General features: G+C 41.9%; 1 protein-coding gene across 1 annotated transcript; it reads right to left on the bottom strand.

The window, feature by feature from the left end:
* Window positions 1-433: 433 nt before the first annotated feature.
* On the bottom strand, window positions 434-16,256 carry lonrf2 (LON peptidase N-terminal domain and ring finger 2). Its single transcript, XM_075480028.1, has 12 exons — window positions 14,545-16,256; window positions 10,895-11,013; window positions 9,769-9,891; window positions 8,251-8,406; window positions 6,775-6,991; window positions 6,202-6,298; window positions 5,959-6,073; window positions 5,648-5,769; window positions 5,271-5,457; window positions 5,061-5,195; window positions 4,204-4,353; window positions 434-2,454 (listed from the first exon to the last, which is right to left on the bottom strand). The coding sequence occupies exons 1-12, from the start codon at window positions 15,284-15,286 to the stop codon at window positions 2,296-2,298; spliced, it is 2,322 nt and encodes a 773-aa protein (XP_075336143.1). The 5' UTR covers window positions 15,287-16,256; the 3' UTR covers window positions 434-2,295.
* Between the last annotated feature and the right edge of the window lie 2,856 nt (window positions 16,257-19,112).

The raw sequence follows: 19,112 nt of genomic DNA, 5'->3' as shown, positions 1-19,112 counted from the left end.
TCCGCCTCCCATTCTTCTTCAGAATCAGGTAATTAGTTGATAATTACCTAGAATGTGTTAGTATTCTCAGTTTGAGGCCTGGATTCTTGTTGTTTCACAAGCAAACGCTGCCACCGTGTGGGCAAAAGAAGTAACTGCGCCCAGCAGCCATCTCATATATAAACACCCTCAGTGGCAGACGTCAGGAGGAGATGAGCATTATTGTTTAGATTACAGCAGCTGCAACAGGAAGTGAGCACTTTCCCCTCAGAAACGCGCCTCCCTGCATTGTGGAAGCGTGTTAGTGTGTAATCTCCCCCAGGAGAAAGTACAGATCACATAAGAGTGGGACAATCTAACCTAACATGCCGACACAGCACATTTCCCTGCATCCCTGTAACATTTCAACAGCTCGCTTTGCTCGATACGGAACACAAAAACCCAGAAAACTGCACTGTATGCATTTCTTCTTTATTTGCAATAAAAAAAAAACAGGTACAAGAGCTCCCTTTACAAACAGATGAGGGAAATGCAGCTCCGCCTCCGTTCAGAGGAGGCGACCGCGGTGGAGTCTCAAACATTTCAAAGTACAGAAATATACAAAGAAACAATACATTCATATGCACACTAAGAATGCAATTACCACCTCCTTTAGAGCACGTAACCAGCTTCAAGTCAAGCACAGAGTAAATGTAGCGTGCCTCACCGTAGAGTTACTGTCGCTCGTACAGCACCATTTCAGAATCGGTTTTAAGCCATTCTACCTTTCACCACCAACTCCTTCCTTCCTTACTTTCAAGTGCGCTGGAATTTTCTTGTGAACAAAAAAACAGTAACTTTACATTCAGTTTTTTCCACCAAAAACAAATTGATTTATTTCTGGCGTTAGCTAGCAACCCTCCTCTCGTTTAGCCGAAACCTTCATTTGGTTCCGTGTGCACAGAAAACTGGTCTCGCATGGCACCGTTAATCTAAATGTCAGATAAATGTGGTTAACCACGCACTGCCAGGATGTTCCAGATGACACGAATCATGCAAATAAAGGTAATCCACAGCTTTCCTGTGAATCCGACTAATGAACCGACGTTAACGTGCTCAAATAAATTGTTCATGCAGCATTTACTTCCAGGTTCTTGGTAGCTTTTTTCTTTTTTTGTTACCCATTTACTCTATTTTTTTTAGTTTTGATTCAACAAAAAAGGAGAATAGCTTTTCAAATCAACAGCTGACGATGTAAAGTGCGAGAAAGCTAAAAAAAAACAAAAAAAAAACAAACAAAAAACAGCCAGGTTTGCACATTAAAGGGTGCAAAGTGAAAAAATATCAACATGAACATGTTTGTTTACAAGAAAGTCCGCCGCACATGAGCTGCATTATAGTGTGCATGTTAATGTACTGAGAGTGAAAGGGACAAGAAGAGGTGGAAACGGTCCTCGAATAAAACATTTAAAAGGCCTCAGAGTTACATTGATATACACGTAAAAAAAAAAAAAAAAATTCACCCAAATTAAGATTTCACCAGACACGTACACCTACGGGAATAAGAGAAGAGAAATAAATCCCTAAAAAGGTTTGTGTTTTTGTCCCAGAGATATGCTACGACAGGACATTCAGGTTCCAGATCGGACGCATCTCAGAGGAGGATTTTCTAAGAGCATTTTCCTTAATGCAATCAGACTTTGTGCGATAATCCAGCTTAAGTTCTACCCTAATATTTTAAATCTCCAAACTCTCCAACACACACACGCACGCACACGTGTCTGTAGTGTCTGTAGTGTCAGCGTGGGCGTACTTTAATCACAATCTCGACACGACGGGCGAGTTTTGGCTCAGTCAGGAAGATCCGAAGTGAGGCAGCAGCGCACGGGCGAGGATCCGACCTCACGTGCAAATTAATTTAGTAAGGCGGGAAAATACGGAAAAGATAAAACAGAAAACATCCACATACGACAGCCGGACCAGTACATTCGGTTCTGCAGAGCGTATTGTTCTCGCTTAAATACTGATTTTTGTGTGAATTCAACCCGTCGCCTGATCCGGTCCTGCTCACAACACTAAGTGAAAACAGGTTTTTTTTGTTCCTTCATAACGGAGAGAGGCAAAAGAAAGGATGAGCCTTATGGGAATCCCAGAAGATGAGCTCTGAAAGGCTACACGTTTCAGGAAGGAGTTCATGAACATCTGAGAGCAGACGCAGGAGCAAAGGAGTGAGTAAACACGTGTTTAAATTAGTGACTGAACCAACAAATGAATCACAACTTTTCTGAACTGCATAGATGCCCGAGCAGCTACCCCCCCCCGCGAGCCGCCGGCGTATCACCGAGGCCGCTTGCGAGTCACGAAGATGAGGACCCGTCGGATGGCAATGAGGCGGTCCTTCAGGGAGGTCATGGCCAGGATGGTGAGCTGGGCTCGATTCTCCAGCGGGAGGACGGCGAGCAGCCACCAACACCAAGCCGGACCGCTGGGACTGGCCTGTAGGAAACAACGGGTAGAAAACATTTAGACCCCAGTCTCATGGTCACATCTGCCCCTTAGTTATTCACAAGCTGCTAAACACAGTTCCTGATTAAGTTTTTCCTGAAACTAAATCTTTGGCAACACAAATGGCGCCATCTGCTGGTTCCCCAGAGGAACAGACGTGAGCAGCAACCCTGTTCTCCCATGTTTCTTTCCTCCCTAAAACAGTTTTTAATCTTTAAACCGACTCCGGATTTTCCCAAACCAGCCAGGAAAGTTGTGTAATGAGCCTCCTGAAGACGTCACACAGGCTTCCCCTCCGTCTGTTTTTAAATCTTAAAACATCTCTTCTCTTTGGCTTTTGACACGATGTGAGATGTTGAATGTATAATTATTATTTTTTTTTAATTTATTTTAGTACTATTATTGTTTTAAATGATATAGCTGTTGTATGTCTTTTAATTTATTCTTGTATTTTATTTTATTTTACATTTGTTTTTATTTTTATGTACAGCACTTTGGTCAACTGTTGTAAAGTACTTTATAAATAAAATTGGATTGGATCAGCTCAGCAGATTCCATCATCCATCCTTAAAAGACGGGTGGAAATCTCTCTGTACCTTCTTCCTGCATTTTATCCCACCCATTTTCTTTTTATTAACTTGCCATCTTGCCTCATATTTCATGTGATTTTATCGTTTTGTCAAACACTTCATATGTAACTAAGCTTTGAAAAGTGCTACATAAATAAAAACGACTGTTACTATCGTTTCTCTGGTAATTTTTATTTTCATTTTCTTGAATTCAACAGTTAATAAATCGCTCTTCATTTTTAAAGCTTTATCCTGACGGATCAATACAGCAGATACTTTAATGGCCGTGACTCTAATCATCTTTCCTTCTATTTCAGTCTGTTCTGATTCCACTTTTTCATGCACTGAGGAGTAAAACATGTGGTTTTCTTACGGTTAAGTTATCCTGATTGTTTGTGTGAATTTGCGTCATCTACAGCAGCAGTTTAATGTCAGACAATATTTTCACGGACCGGCCTTTAAGGTGAGAGCCGGACAGAGCGGGCTTGATGCGGGGGAATCACCCGTCACCATAAATCCATATTTAAGTAGGTCTCCTGGTCAAATGCAGCTTTCTTTTTCTTGGTGGTCACAGGTTCTTCTTCTGCCTCCTCACTGGGCCTTTTCCCCTTTGCAAAGAAACTTTTCAAAGACTGTTTTTTACTCTTTTTGCTAGCTTGTGGGTTTAATATCAGCTTTTAATATTAGTTTAATATTATAATTAATATTTAATGTATCACGTGACCGAGACGAGCATCTTGACACGTGTCATGAGTGAGTCACAGACGGATGTAATGGAGAGAATTCGGTCATTTTTCAAAAATAAAACATTGTTCAGAGTGGGATAATAAATAAAAGGGAAATAATGTAAGTTATTTATTCTTTCCAAACGACCCACGGACCGGTACCGATACCGCTGATCTACAGGACGAATGTACACGTGGCTGCTTCTGTTTGCATCTTTTCATTGATTCTGAGGGGTATTCAGCCACAGAGTGACTGTCCCTTCTTTAGCTGAAGAAATGCTGACATGGGAAGTTATAATGGCACATTGTGAGATTTCCCATCAGACATTAATAATATTCCAAAAATCAATCTTAATCTTAAAGAACAAACATCTGGTGTCATTATATATCTATCTTCACATCTTTCTTTAAAAAAAGGAAGAAAATAGATTGAAGTGTTTACAGACCTGCGGGTCCGGATCTTTGCTGGGAAGATGTCCAAAGTGGCTGAGTATCTGACCCTTCATGTTGTCTTTCAGCGAGCTGAACCAGCTGTTGGCCTGCTCGTACACAGAGTCGTGCAGCTTCTGGAGCTCTGCCAGCTCCTCCCCGTCAGCCTGATCGTAAAGAAAAGGGAGCAAAGCTCAGAACCTGCACACTGAGTGTGAAGAAGTGAATTTCTCTGTAACAAGTGTTGCTTTCAGGGTGCTTGCTCTTTTTCCAAATTAAAATTCCAGACTTTTTTAAAACTGATACTTTTCCCCCCCAACACCTTAACTTTATGTACTTGTAACTTGTGTGCCTACTGCCTACTTCATTGGTTGAGATTGTACCAACTGTGTTTATTAGAAATGTTCATTTTTATAGGCTTGTATTCAATGAACAAATGCATTATTCACAGTAAATTATGCTTTTACTGATGAAAACGTTTCAAAACATGAAAATCACAAGTACATGTCAATAGACCTCAGCAGTGACGTTACGAAAATGTGCCAGACTAGGCTAAGCATGCGTTGATTGGATATCATCCCATTAGGCTAATACACTATGTGACCAGTTAGTAAGATGATAGTTTTATAGCCTACCTTCCTATTTCTCATTTCACAATGCCTTTGAGCATACTGTAAAATTCTACCATACATTTATTTTCCATACTTTATTAAGACTTTCACACAAAATTCAAGACTTTTCAAGGTCTGGAAAACAGTGCTTCAAAATTTCATACTTATTAAGACTTTCAAGACTTGCGCAAGCACCCTGGCTTTTCTTTCCACCGATAAAAAGTCAAGAGTTCTAGTTTGAGTGACATTTGCTCTCCGCCCACCTTCTTGTCTTCCAGGTACTCTATCTTCGCCGTGTTGTAGCCGTCTCTCTGGCCGTGGCTCAGGACCTTGAACCGTGACACACCGATGGTGTCCACCACCGAGCGGCCGTCAGGAAAGAAATTCACGTCTCGCACCTGCAACACAGTTTGTGTCATAAACCCGATCGAATCTGCATGAATCTGCATAGGCGTGCTCGATGAAACACTCACCTGCAGCATGCAGCCGTAGTCTGCAAAGCCTTTGAGCTCGTCAGCTATACACATGCCGAACTGTTTGGTGCCCGTCTCCATGGAGCGGCGGATCATGAGGCGGTAGCGTGGCTCGAACACGTGCAGCGGGCAGGGGATGGTGGGGAAGGCCATGGTGCACACGAAGATGGGCACTTCCTGGTTTAAGCTACAGGAGACGGAGCAAGATAATGTTACCACTCATGGTTTTATCTGCTATTTGTTAAGTCTGAATGTGCAGTGTATGAAAACAGCTTTGAGCTGCAGAGTGTCGGACCAGAAGAAACCCCAAACAGAACCATATGGACTCTGTCTCATCCCATTTGAGCCTTTAACCGTTTGACGTGTGTGAAACTAACTTGGATAGCTCCTTCATCTCCTCCTCGTGGATTTTCTTCCGCTCTGCCAGCTCGTCTCCAAGGTAACGCTGCAAGACTTCCTCCATCAGAAAGGTCTTATTGTAACCTCTGGTAGCAAGATACTAAAAACACAGAGCACAGTAGATATACTATTAATCACACATATGACTGCAAATATTTATTTTTGATTCATTAAGATAAACACATTAAACTAAGCTGGATTTTATCCAACAATCTTCTGTAAAAAGTCCACATCCCGCTGTGAACGCGCTTTACTTGCGTTTTAAACAACATATTTGATGGATTTGTACCTCTGAGAGATTCTCCTTGCACAGAGGACAGTTGGAGTTGTGGTCCAGGCAGCGCTCCAGACATTTGAGGCAGAAGGTGTGACCGCAGGGAGTCGCCACAGGCTCATAGAACAACCTAAAGGACAGACGACCAAAAGCAAATCACTGCTTTTGCTACAGCCACTGATTTCAGTTCAAATCTTCATTTTACTTTGCTCCTAATAAACTCAATGAAACTGCATTTATCAGGATGCGAGTATTCACCTCATGCAGAGCGAACACTCCATGTCTCCGCTGTCCAGCAGCTCAGCAGGAAACGCCCTCCCTCCGCAAACTGCCACCGTCTGAACGGCGTTCTCATCTGCATGACAAAAACAAACGCAATCGATATGTTCTAGTTGCAAACTTTGAACATATATTCCTCTAAGGCCCCTCAGATTTGTTCCCGTCTCCATACTGAGAACACGAGGGGACTGTCATTACACAAAAATAGCTTTGTGTGATGTGCAGTAGTGGTCGGAAGTCCCCGCTGTGGGGTTAATAAAGGTTTATCTTATCTCTTCTTAGCAGTAAAGCTGCATCAACTCTTCCTAGAAACGCCAACTGGTGAGAAATGACTTTATATTCGTTTTTACAACGTGGATTGCACAAAAGTTAATGAATAAAAACATCATCTGGTTCAATACCATCGTCTGTCAAACAGAACAGCTTCAAAAGCTGGAATTTAATTAGTAAAAAAAAAGACAAAAACCATCAACAAACTTCATGTTTACTCAGTTCTGGTTCTCAGTTAGATACTGAATACTTTTATTTCTAAATAAAACAGATTTTCCCTACCAGGTCTGAGCAGTTTGGTGGGAGGGTTGAAGGTTCCTGAAGGGCCATCGGTGCTGTGTTTCCTCTTAATGCCACCGGGGGGCGCTGGCAGAGAGGCTAAAACATCAGCCAGGGTCTTGGAGCTGCCCTCCCCCTCAGCAGAGTTGGACTGAACGGGGGACAGAGGGGAGATTCTGTACGAGTCGTCTTCATTTTTAGACACACCGAACTCCGAGTCCTGAACACACAGGAAGAAAATGCAGTTGGTGAATATGTCAGGTGAACCAAAAGTCATGCAAACAAAGTTTTTGTACAAGTATTAAGAATATAAGCATAGCTAACGTGACAAACAGCCGCTTAGAAATGAGTGTTTGTGTGTCAAACTGAAAACAAACACCCCGATAAGGATCCGCAGCTCAAAGGAAATCAAATTATACCGTACCTCCTCCTAATTACACAAATGTGCCAGTCGGCATGGTAACACTCACAGCGGACTGGAGCTACAGTTACAGATCGACCTTGGCATTTAACTGACCCACGGTCCTTGCCCCAGTACACAAGAATGGAAGCGAAACAGAGTTCCTGAATAGATCGTGTCTGACGCTGTCACCGTACACATGAGGGCTCTTACACACCGAACATGCGTGTGCAGTCAGGATCTAAAACTAAAAGATTTAAAAACACAACATCAGACAGAGCCGGTGTGATAGGTGTAAGTCAGCCGTTAGCGGTTAGCCGTTAGCGGTCTGCTCTGGCTGCCACATCCTTTCTCGTGCTGAACAGCCAATCAGAGTGAGGCTGACGAGGCGCACAGGTGGACGATCGCCAACGCTCCAGATGTGCCTGGAGCCAATAGTCAGAGACATTGGCTGTGTTCGAAACCGCATACTTCTCATACTACTCATACTAACTTTTTGAGTTAGTATGCGAGAAGTTCCCGGATGCATATTAGATTCTCCGAAATGTTGGGTGTGCATCATGAGGTTACTACTCATACTCAAACTACCCAAGATGCAACGTAACGTGACGTCGCCGATCGTCATTTCCTGTCAAAACGGCAGTTTCAAGCTAGCTACAACGAGGGTAGGTTCACTTCCTGTTTTCAAAACAAAAGCACCAATTGTATCGTAATGGCTTTCCCTATGATAAAAGGCAACGGGTATTTTATTTTGTGAAAATAACCAGAAGTGCGTTGCTCACTGCGGCTAGCTTTAGTAGCACCGAATTCGTGGGAACAAAATTGTAAATAGCCGGTATTTTGTCAGGTTTTCAACACGTTGGGGATCTAAACGACTACTTTCTCACCTGAAAATGTTTCAAATGTTGCTAAAGTTTACAGAGTTTAGAGCTTAAGTTAAATCAGCTTCAGGCCGGCTGATGTGAGGGGATAACCATCATTAAACAGGCAGGTGGAATCCTGACAGCGGCAATGACTACCTACCCACACTGAGATGTGGGACCTGGGGTAAAAAGGCTGAATGAGGTGCGTTTGCTTACCTGTGAGGAGCAGCCTGGTTTTAGCGTCAGCGGCCTCAGCGACCGGAGCAAGACGGGCGGCTTGATAAGACGGGCGGCGTGCCCCCCCTGCAGCCGGTGCAGCGGAGTCGGCATATCCTCATTTTCGAACACGGAGGAGAACAGCTCACTGAGAACCTGAAGAACGCAAACAAGTCAAACCACTCTGATGCTTAAAGTCTGCACACAGATTAGAAACTGGGAAGTTTGTTTTGCCACATGTACTCTGTTGAAAATCAATAACCATCTGCATTTCACTGGACTTCTACATTGACAATAAAGATATCTATCCATCGGTCTCCATTTTTTGGCTTAATTTCATTTGAAGAATAAGACTGGATGATGTGACGACTGCAAAGGGACCACGAGACATTTTGGTTTACTGTTACGCAGAGGAAGGTCTTCTTTTCGTGCACTTTTTCTCACGTTAACACTGTGGAAAAGACGTGAACAATGCGGGCTGAAACCCACCGCCATCAAACAGCCAGCTGACAGAAAGTCCTTGTTGCAGCAGGCTGGAGTCTAAACTCGTGCACGCTCAGGGCGGGAGATTAAATCCAAGAGAAGATTTAAACTTTTTATCTATTGGTATCCTATGAACCGGGCTGAAATTAACTGTAGTTTTGAGCTGCCTTCAGACGTAAAGAGTAACTTTTAAGTGAATAATAACATTTATTTTATTATCTATATCATTAACAGTTGGAGTTCAGGTTAAATCTCACTGAATGTAAATGTATTTTATTCATACAGCCCTTTACAGACAATCCTTACGGTGTACCAACGTGCTTTACAGCAGGTAAATAAATAAAGAGAAGAATAAGTAAAAACAATAAAAGAACAGTGAAAGCAATAAAATACAACAAAATCAAATAAGATAAAATAAGATAAAAGTGTCATCATACTACTGGCAAGGCAAGTTTATATAATATATATAATACTGGGTATTAAAAGCAATCCTAAATAAGTAGGTTTTTAGCCTAGATTTGAAGAGTCCAGGTCAGAAATAATATGTTAAGGCTGGTACCAATGGTACAACCTTGTCCCTTAGCCAGCCAGGTATAAAATGAAGGACTGCAGCCTACCGACGATCTTAATTGCTCTGCTGCTTTTAAAACACCGCCGATAAATGGACGACTACAGTAGAAATAGAAACCTTCCCTTCAGATGTGTCCTTTGTGCAAAGGGAGGCAGAACTGTGGCTCTCTTGAAAGATACATGGGGTTATTTTGTAAATAAAAGTGATAAAATCTATTGGTATCTCTGATACTTTACAGGGAAATTGACCAGTATAGACATATAGTTTGGTTATTTTACATAGAAAATAGTTTCTAAACACTGAATCGTGAAACTGTGTTTGCACATTTGCAACAATCAGGGTTTATTTCTTAGGTTTCGTCCACTTGGAAGGCAGGACGCAGGCATCACAACCTTATCGTTGACCTTAAAGTGGATTTTCAACAAAGCTATCGAACATGTCTTTTGGCTGAAAATGTCTCTTACCTTCTGAGTCTCCAGTTTCACTTTGGTCCAGTCGGGCTTTAGCGCCACACACAGGAGGTACTCCTGCAAGGCCTCGTCGTTCCGGCCAGCTTTACTCAGAGCCGTGGCTTTCAGACAGTGAGCCTTTAATGAGATAACAGAACAACACGTGAGACGGGGATTACAGAAATCCAATATCTGGCCCAGTATTTAAATAAACTCCTAATACTGTCTCCTAATACTACTGCTGTTAACAGAGGTTCTTATGGGAGGTGTCGGGATAGAGCAGAGTTTATTCTTTTATCTTTTATCATTACCAACATTTAACACGTGTCTTTCTTTGGAAAATATCTGCAGAGAAGACAATTTTTCATCCAGTTTCTAAGTAGTAAGTATCTTAGAGGCTAAATTTGGTGTAAATTGAGATTAATTCAATACCATTTGCAAATAAGAATAGAAAATAATCATATTCTAGAAGGAGGTTTAGTGACTTTTGTTGGGAAATATATTCTGAGCCATCGTGCTCACTGTCTCCCGTTGGTTTTGGACATATAAAAGCCTTCACGTGCAAGCTGCTCAACAGCGATAAATCCCGGGAAGGCCGTGAAGTTTTCCCTCACGTCTGGATGCAGGATGTGACGACACAGCCATAACTATCAAGCTTGCATAACAAGCTCTGCACAACAGTCTCAGGCATAACTTTTTACATGCGACACAAAAAAACTGCTGGATTTTAAGATGGAATGATATTTTAGTCATATCCAATGTGTTGAAAGTGATGCTTATACAATCAAGAACCTTTTTTCCAAGAGAGGAACCGACCCACTGACAAAAAGAAAGGCTCGTTTCATAAAAGAAACACTGATCTACGAAGATACGATATCTTTTAATTTATCTGGACTCTTGCTCGTTTTTAAATTCATTTAAATGATTTTATTTGTTTCTCTTTATATTATTTTATGTACTTTTAATGCTTCTTCCACTCCCTGCTGCAATGCTTTTATTTTCTGTGAAGCGCTTTGAATTGTTTTGTACATGAAATGTGCTATACAAATAAATTTGATTCGATTTGATTTGATTTGAAGAGAACGGCAACAGCTCCGACTTTTAACACGCGACATCTGTCACTAAGAAAAGGGACACTCACCTTTTTCCACAGAGGTTTTAAGCCACACAGGCTGTTGGCATCCTGCGCCGCCTGGCTGAAGCTCCTCATCTCCATGTGCAGTTCAGCCCGCTGGCACAGCAGCCTGCCAGAAGAGGGCGCTGTGCACAACAGAAAAAAAAACAGAAACCAGCTCAGTGGACAGGCCTCCAGGGGACGGATGGGCTTTTTCTAGGTCTCGCAGAAGTAGGGCAATAATGTAACATGTGGCATCAGACCAGCGTCCTGTCTGAACACCGTGTAACGAGTCTTATACGCATGACATCAGCACCGGTGTACCATTGCACTGGCCTCATTCAGTGATGTCGCCCACACCTTTTAACTGCTTCGTATACACGTTACCTTAAAACCTTATTATAAAGCTGTTACCATCTTTTGTTTTTAATAATTTTTAGACCGTTTTGGCTTTACTTAAAGAATGAAAACAAGTATACAGACGAACAGAAATGTGCAAGTGTTGAAACCAGAGAGGTTCTGCAGGGATTTAGATGCCGTCCTGTTTATTTTTGACAGATTTGGACAGACAGCTCCTGCTTTCCACTGGAGTTCATAATTAAACTAAATCTGGATGCTTACACAAAGGCTCAAACTGTCATAAACCTAAAAACTGAACAGAGTTTGAATATCTTGTTCCATATTTCCACATTTTCCCTGAACATTATGCAGAAATACTTTCCATAATATCAGTTAAGTTTCCCCCTGAATTCTCCAGAGTATTTTTGCTCCGTTCATAGCGTAACTGTACAGTTTTTAGTGGAGAAAAACAAAACTAATGCATTAAATTGGAGAAGCAACACCTGAAAAACACCTGAAATGGTGCCAACAGAACACGTCCAATTTTCTGCTTTAACTCGTCAGCATCTTAGAAGCTTTAACACCTGACGATTCATTTTAAGTGGTCGACTTTCTCTGGTTCTTCATAACTGTGTGTTAAAGACTCTTTATGCAACGTGCCTTTTGGTGGAGAAAAACAAAACTAATGCATTAAACCGGAGAAGCAGCACGGCTGGCATCAGACGGTTTGTTTCAGCTTCCTACTAATAAGTGCCACATGAGGGTTCATGTGCACAGACATGATGCTGTTAAAACGATCAGAGATGTTCCAGTTGTGGAGAAAAGAAAAGACCGGAGTGGTCAACATTCACCCTGAAATGCTGGCAAAGATTTTACAGTCGGCTCACAAACTCGTCTGCCTGCACACGCGTTTAATTTCCACTCTGTTGTTGATACCGTGAACAAGTTCAAATAAACAATTTGCCATTGAACAAGGCCGTAAACCAAACACAGCAACTCTTACGGCGTGCTTTTGGCATCACATCCGGCGTCCCTTTGTGCTCTTTCTCGGAGAACACGACAGAAGAGTTATTGTTTCGCTCGGTTTATAAATCAATACGATAATGACGGGAACGCTCGAAACTTTGCAGATGAAAGTGAGGTCAACCCTTCTCAGAGGACACCATGAAAACCTTAACGTGTCAAAGTAATTCAATCTTTGGAAATGTGTACTTTCACATACTCGGTTAGCTGAGCTTAGCTTCTTGGTTTTTATAAAAAGTTAGAGGTAGAAAAAGACTTTAAAACCATTTTCCTTGGTTTTTGTTTGGAAAGGGACTTCAAAAAGTAGGAAAAGATATAAGAAAAAAAAACGTGTTCAGTTGCTGGTTTGTCCCCCTTTGGTGGAGGCTCCAATTACACTCTGAAATATAAAAATAACTCAGCAGCACTGAGCGTGCCAATACTCAGTGCTGTATTTTTGAGATGGATGAAAGGCTGGAATAAAGCTGTAAACGAAGTTTTTGGGTCAGCTTTTCAAAAAGCACGGCCAGCAGAGCTGAATGAAATAAGAAAAAAAAGTGACGCCGTGAATCATAGCTTCATTTTAAAAGCTCGTTTAAAAGAAAACATCATGAAATATCTGATATTTTAGAGGACAAAGAAAGCTAGTGTTACTTCCTAGATGACCTTTCGTTCTTTAGACCTAAAGAGAACCGACATGCTTCTCGTTTGAACCCAAACGCCCTTCGACAAAGAGAGAAAATTCAATCACGAGCACCACTTCCACATTCCAGCCAGGTAGACTGTATGTTTTCACAGTTTAGTACACGCCCTCTACGCAGGTGATGAAAACGCCACGTGTACGAGACGCCGCGACTTCCACAGCTGTGAAAACAAATCTAGTTACAGCCATTTTCCGCACCGAAACCATCCGCATTTTGGGGGTAAAGTGGTCCAAACCCTGTTCGTCGCCATTGCTCTGTTCAGGAGTCGAACCCGCTTCCGGTTTTCGTGGGGGGAGGCACTTCGGGGAAAAGGATTACAGCAGAACTATCTGTGCCATCTGACAGGCTGCGTAAATCTAGGAAATGGGCAATGTTCAGAAACAGGCGGCGCCTCACAGGTACGTTGTGTTCACACATGTAAGTTTGATTTGTTGGGCAAGAGACGGATGACCCACTGAAGCAGTAAGAAAATACGCAACAAAAATGAACTTGATAGGAGACATTAACCCGGTCGCTATGTGAGGCTGTAAAATAACGCCACATTGACAAAGATAAACAACCTATTTTATTTCCATTCCTTTAGAAAGGATCGGCCGATCACCGAATATCTGAGTATTCGTCTTTACTTCTGGCTCACGTCTGTTATCAAAGAGGAACGAAGCGCATGGAAAAGACACGGCCTGGATGAGAGCTGCATCTCCATCGGTGACACCATCACACATACCAGAAGGCCTCCTGCTGTCTTTATTGGGAAAACATTGGCTGGCAGACACAACACTGGGAAAGCACTCTGTCCTTCTGTCACCACCAGTCCCTCACAGCACAGAAGGCGTGAATCAATATTGATACGGGGAGAGAAAAACATCTGAAACGGTGCCAACATTGCACAGTAGGAGATTCCTTTTTGGCCTCACGTCCAATTTTCTTGCTTTAACTCGTCAGTATCTTAGAAGCTTTAACACCTGACGATTCATTTTAAGTAGTGAACTTTCTCTGGTTCTTCATAACTGTGTGTTAAAGACTCTTTATGCAACGTGCCGACATAACAGAACTCAGCTAGTTCAAAAACACAAGCAGCTTAAACTGGCAGTTTTGCTAAAAATAGAGCAATAACTGTGGCATTTTAAAAAAAAGAAAAAAAAGAAGGAAGTTATTTCATTAATGAGGTGTAGCATTTACACATTACAAAATAAAACGTTATCCAACACAGCTTATGAAACAGCTACAATAAAAGGGGAGGGGTGAGGCCTCTTATAACTAGGCTATGCATTCATGTATAACGCAGGGAATTATGTAAATACAACCAATACCCTGATGATATAAGTGCCATAGATATACAACTTAAGGGGCTTTAGTGTTAAGAAATTATTTCCACACAGCAGCTCTGTGTAAACACTGCTGCATATCTAATTATAAACAGAAGAAAGGGTATGAATGTGGACCTGGAAGGCAGTAGATGCGACTTAGGTAATGAAGGACAATGCGTCATGTAACGTTTAACTCGGAGCAGCGCCGCGTAGCGGTGACACCGGGAAGTGACTCTAAAGTAGGTCAACAGTATAAACTGTGAGGGGTTTTAATAGTCATTTATCAAGATAAATGTGCAACGTGTGCGTGACTGTGCGTCCTTACCCAGATCCACTGCCGCGTTGTACTTCTCCAAAGCCTCCGAGAGGTTCTGCTTTTTCCAGAAAATCTCCCCCTCGACCCAGAACCTCCGAGCTTTGCTCTCAGTTGCGAACAGTTTATCCAGCAGGCCGCTGATGACCACGTTAACTCTTCGGCCATTAGGCAGTTGGTCGTTTTTGCTCAGTGTTTGCCTGCACTGTGTGCAATCTGTGGCGGAGTCGTCCTCCAGGCAGCGTTTGCAAAAAGTGTGTCCGCACTCCGCGGTGGTGGGTTCGTGGAGCAGACATTTGCAGAGGCCACAGTAAAACAAGTCCAGGGCTTCTCTGTCCTCCTCACAGTCCCCATCGTCCTCACCCCCATCCTCGCCACTGCTGCTTTTGCCGTTTAAAGTGGCCGGGATGCACAGCTCTTTCTCGCGCAGAGTCCGGGCGATTGTGTCCACCAGGAGGGGAAGCTCCTCCGGGAGAAGTTTACCCAAGCTGGCCGCTATGCAGTACGAGTCCAGCGCCTCAGATATCCGCCCGGCGCGGGCGAGAGAGTCGGCCCTCCTCAGGCACAAGCCCCTGTCCGGTTGTTGGAGATCAGCGAGCTGGGAGCTGTAGATCTCCACGGCTAGGTTAAAGTCACCTGCCCGGTTGGCCTCCTCTGCCACCTCCAGCATTTCGGGGAAGATCCCCGCAGCTCCGGGGTTGGAGAGCGGGTGTAGGAGCAGCTCGCCCTGGTGAGACCTTACTCCGGTCTCCATCTTCTTCTCCAAAGAAGAAAAAAATAGGCGATGTAAAAAAAATAAAAAAAATTCAAAAATAAAAAGACTAAACGACAGTCTGACTAAAGCAGACAAAGTTTTCTACGTTTAGAAAACATACTCCAGGAGAAAAAGTTTTAACGTCAAACAAAACCTCGAGTTGGATCCGACTGGCAGTGGTAGCCATTTGGGAGTAGGTTGGGGGCTATTTCTGAATTATAGAACCTCAACGTAATAAAATAGGACGCATATATAACACTGCAGTTTGTTGACAGGCCATATAAACAACAAGTCAACTGGGCTTCAGCCGGCCATAAAGCTGGCGTGGGGCTGCTGTTTCCCGGCTAACACGGGCTCAGTTCTTTATCTTGGGGGTTCAGCGTTATTCAATAAGTGAAACCTCAGATTGTCAACAACCAATTAGTCCCCCTAAAATCTGATAACGTCTCCTGGTTACAAAACAATTTACGTTTTAAGAGAGCATGGAATCGATTCTGAGGTGTTTAGCTCAGCCGAGTTTAGCAACTTAGAAGCTTATTTTTGGTCTTTCGTACAAACTCCTGCTCCAAATAGTAACAAAACTCAATTTAAAAAAACTAGTTTTTACTGTAGAATATTTAACAGGTGACAAAAGTGAAGTATAAAATTAAATATGTCAACTACAGACCCGAAAGCTCCGCGGAAACACAGCTGAGAGCCAGTTGTTGTTTTTATATAACGTTAGCTAACGTTAGTTAGTTAGCTAACACCAACTGCTCTTTTACCGCTTGTTGAACTCCAAAAACGAATTCCTTTGGACCCGATATCCCGCAGTCTTTGCATATGAATGAATCCGGGTGTCATGATTTTCTTCTTAAAATAAAAATTAAAAAAAGCCCACAGGAACACAAGGCGTACATCGAAGAAACGCCTTTCAGTCACTGGGCAGTTAGCTTCGCCAGTTAAGGGCTTATTTGGATTTCATATACAATTCGCCGAAGCGAGCGCAAGGCGTCACGTGACGCGTGCAGCGCGTTCCTATTGGACGTCTATGTGGCTCACTTATATAACATAATGACATTGTATAACCCTCCGCAGACAACAGTGAATAGCTGGCTGAGTGCATCGGCAAAAACAGCTTCACAGTAAGTTTCTTTGGGTGAGGTTTCACACGTGATAACCCAACACGATGCTATCAGGTAAAATACCACCACATCAAACCCTCGCCTTGGGTGGGTGGGGGGTTAGAATATCTCTCTGTCCCTGGTTTTTTGGGAGCTCCGGAATCGACTCGCTGTTTTATATAATGCTTTATATAAGCGATGTGTCAGGTCTGGGTTTAGAGTCAAAGTGATGACAGCATACCACGGTTCAGCCCAAACAAACAGAAATAGTATTTAGTTTGAAGTCCCACTGTTTTGGATGAATTAAATGTTTCTTTTTTTCTTTCTTTTTTGTGGTTTTAGTTAGATTCTCACAACAGCTGTGACCCAGTTCCTGCAGTCCCCACATAAAGGTAGATCCTGTCAGAGGATCCAGCCTGGGCAGGCCTTACAAACTGCAGAGGAACCTGACCAAAAAGGATGCTCAGTGGCGATTGTAGAGTCTGTGGGGGCCCCAAGCAAAAAAATCCTAGGGGGCCCTACCGACCAGTGTTCGTCCCCAAAACATCTGACACCAACGAAAAATGTATGAAATAAAACCTCTTTTCATTCCAAACATGTTCCAAACATGAAAAACATTGTTATTTTTTAAATATACATGTAAAGAATAAATAAATAACTAAAAAAGACAAATAATAAAATAAAAAAATTGAATAAAATACCGCAAATTACTTTGAAAACCCAATATAAACTTTGTACAAAATATTTACAGTACATATTTACAAAGTATATACAGTAGTAAGTTCCTCATAAGCCCAATTTACAGTATGCACTGCTTTTAGAAATGCTGCTTATGGGCCTTGGCTTGTGCAAATGCTGATACTATGTCCTCCAGATCCAAAGACACGTTAACTAGACAATCTTTGACTAAATCATTTAAATTTAACTGTTCAAAGAAAACATGTTCACCACGAACGTTCGCCACTGTTTGAGACAGTTTATAAAGTAACTAGACAATCTTTGATTGAATGCACCTCAGCTCCCGGGGGCCCCCTAGTGGCTCGGGGCTCCAGACAGTTGCCTGCCTTGCCTATTGACAAGGTGCGCCTCTGAGGATGCTCAAAATATAAATATGAACTAAGAGCTGCCATTTGTGCCAAATAATATGTGCACATGGGCACTGCTTGTGGCCACTAACAAACGATGTCCACTGACAAAGTATTTGTTCAGTTTACGTAACTTTGAACAGTATCTAAACTGTAGGAAAACTTATGTGGTTGTTTGACTGTGAATGAAACTTACAAAATAAATATAAACTCACATAAATGGCTCATTGAAATGAACGAATATGCTCATAAATAACACAAAAGTAACACGAGAAATGTATTTAGGCAACAATGAATACATGAAATGTGAAATCAGTTCATAGTTTTACTTTAGTTTTCAGCCGTATTCGGTTAATTGGGATGTTGATACCCTTATTTACTCCTTCATAAGCTTCTTTTTAAATTTAATTAACTATAAATTAGATTAACTTTTATTTAGAAATTGTAGAATGAAGATAAAATACCTACATCATAGGTTTAGAATATGCAAAGGCAACATGATGCAGTGAAAAATACAAGGATTAAAAAAGTGAATATATGAATGAATTAATAAGAAATGATTAGATCAAATAAAATGACAACCAGACGACATGGTCAAATGACACATTTATAACAACAGTCAGTTTGAGATACTGTTCAAAGCAACGAACAAATGTTTAGTCACGTGTTCTGTGGACACAAGCTGTGCACAAATAGAGCCTCTTAGTACTCTACATACAGAGCAACTCGGCCAGCAAAGGTATAATATTTACAACTGAATATGAATCTGAATATATCAAGAAATAGGGTGACAAAGCATAAAATGTCTTAAGCCTGACATCCTGCCGGGGCTTCCAGACTCGAGACACAAGCCACCTTGTTTCAACCACCTAACTTACACGACCTAGTTGCCAGAACCGTGTCCCAGTTACCTCCGATTTGCTGAATTTTCTCTGAGGGGAAACATGAAGAAGCTGAGGAGGTAAGAGAACGCCTCATCTCAGAAAACAAAGAGGAACATGCTGAATGTTTAGAAATGTTTAGAAAAGCCCTTTTCTCACCAAGATTGAATTGGTCACTGTATACAGACCAAGAGTTTAAATGTATTTTTTCTATCCTGCAACATCACGTTTATTTACCTCTTTAAACAGAAACTGATAAGTTTATAGGTGGACTTAATTCAGCACAACTAGGTACAAAGAAAAGTAGAAGGGGGGTATTTATTTTTTTTAATCCTGGTGACTTCATGATTGAGGTGGAACTAGAATTCTGTCAGAAATCAGTGCATCAACATCAAACTGTATCTTAAGGAAAAGGGACACGACTTTGGTGGTAACAATGTTCCATGTAATAAAGTATAATTGATTGATGTTCACTTTCTGGACAGAGAGGACAGATGATCATGGAGACGAGAGTAAGAAGTGATCTTTGTTGAATTGGAACAACAACCAGTGACTAACACCACTTTTCATGCATGCAAAATACAGCCTTAAAGGGATAGTTCGCCTCTTTTGACATGAAGCTGTATCATTTATATACATATATATTAGCAATATCATTTATGAACATCTTCTTACCCCCTGCTGCGTCCTGTGAGCAGAGTTCCAGCCTCGTTTTGGTGTTGACGAAGGTAGTCCGGCTAGTTGTCTGGGGCCACAA

Source organism: Odontesthes bonariensis, chromosome 12 (genome assembly GCF_027942865.1).
Source record: "Odontesthes bonariensis isolate fOdoBon6 chromosome 12, fOdoBon6.hap1, whole genome shotgun sequence".
NCBI classification, from domain to species: domain Eukaryota; kingdom Metazoa; phylum Chordata; class Actinopteri; order Atheriniformes; family Atherinopsidae; genus Odontesthes; species Odontesthes bonariensis.
Note: the sequence above shows the minus strand (reverse complement) of the source record. Positions and strands in the feature narration are given on the sequence as shown.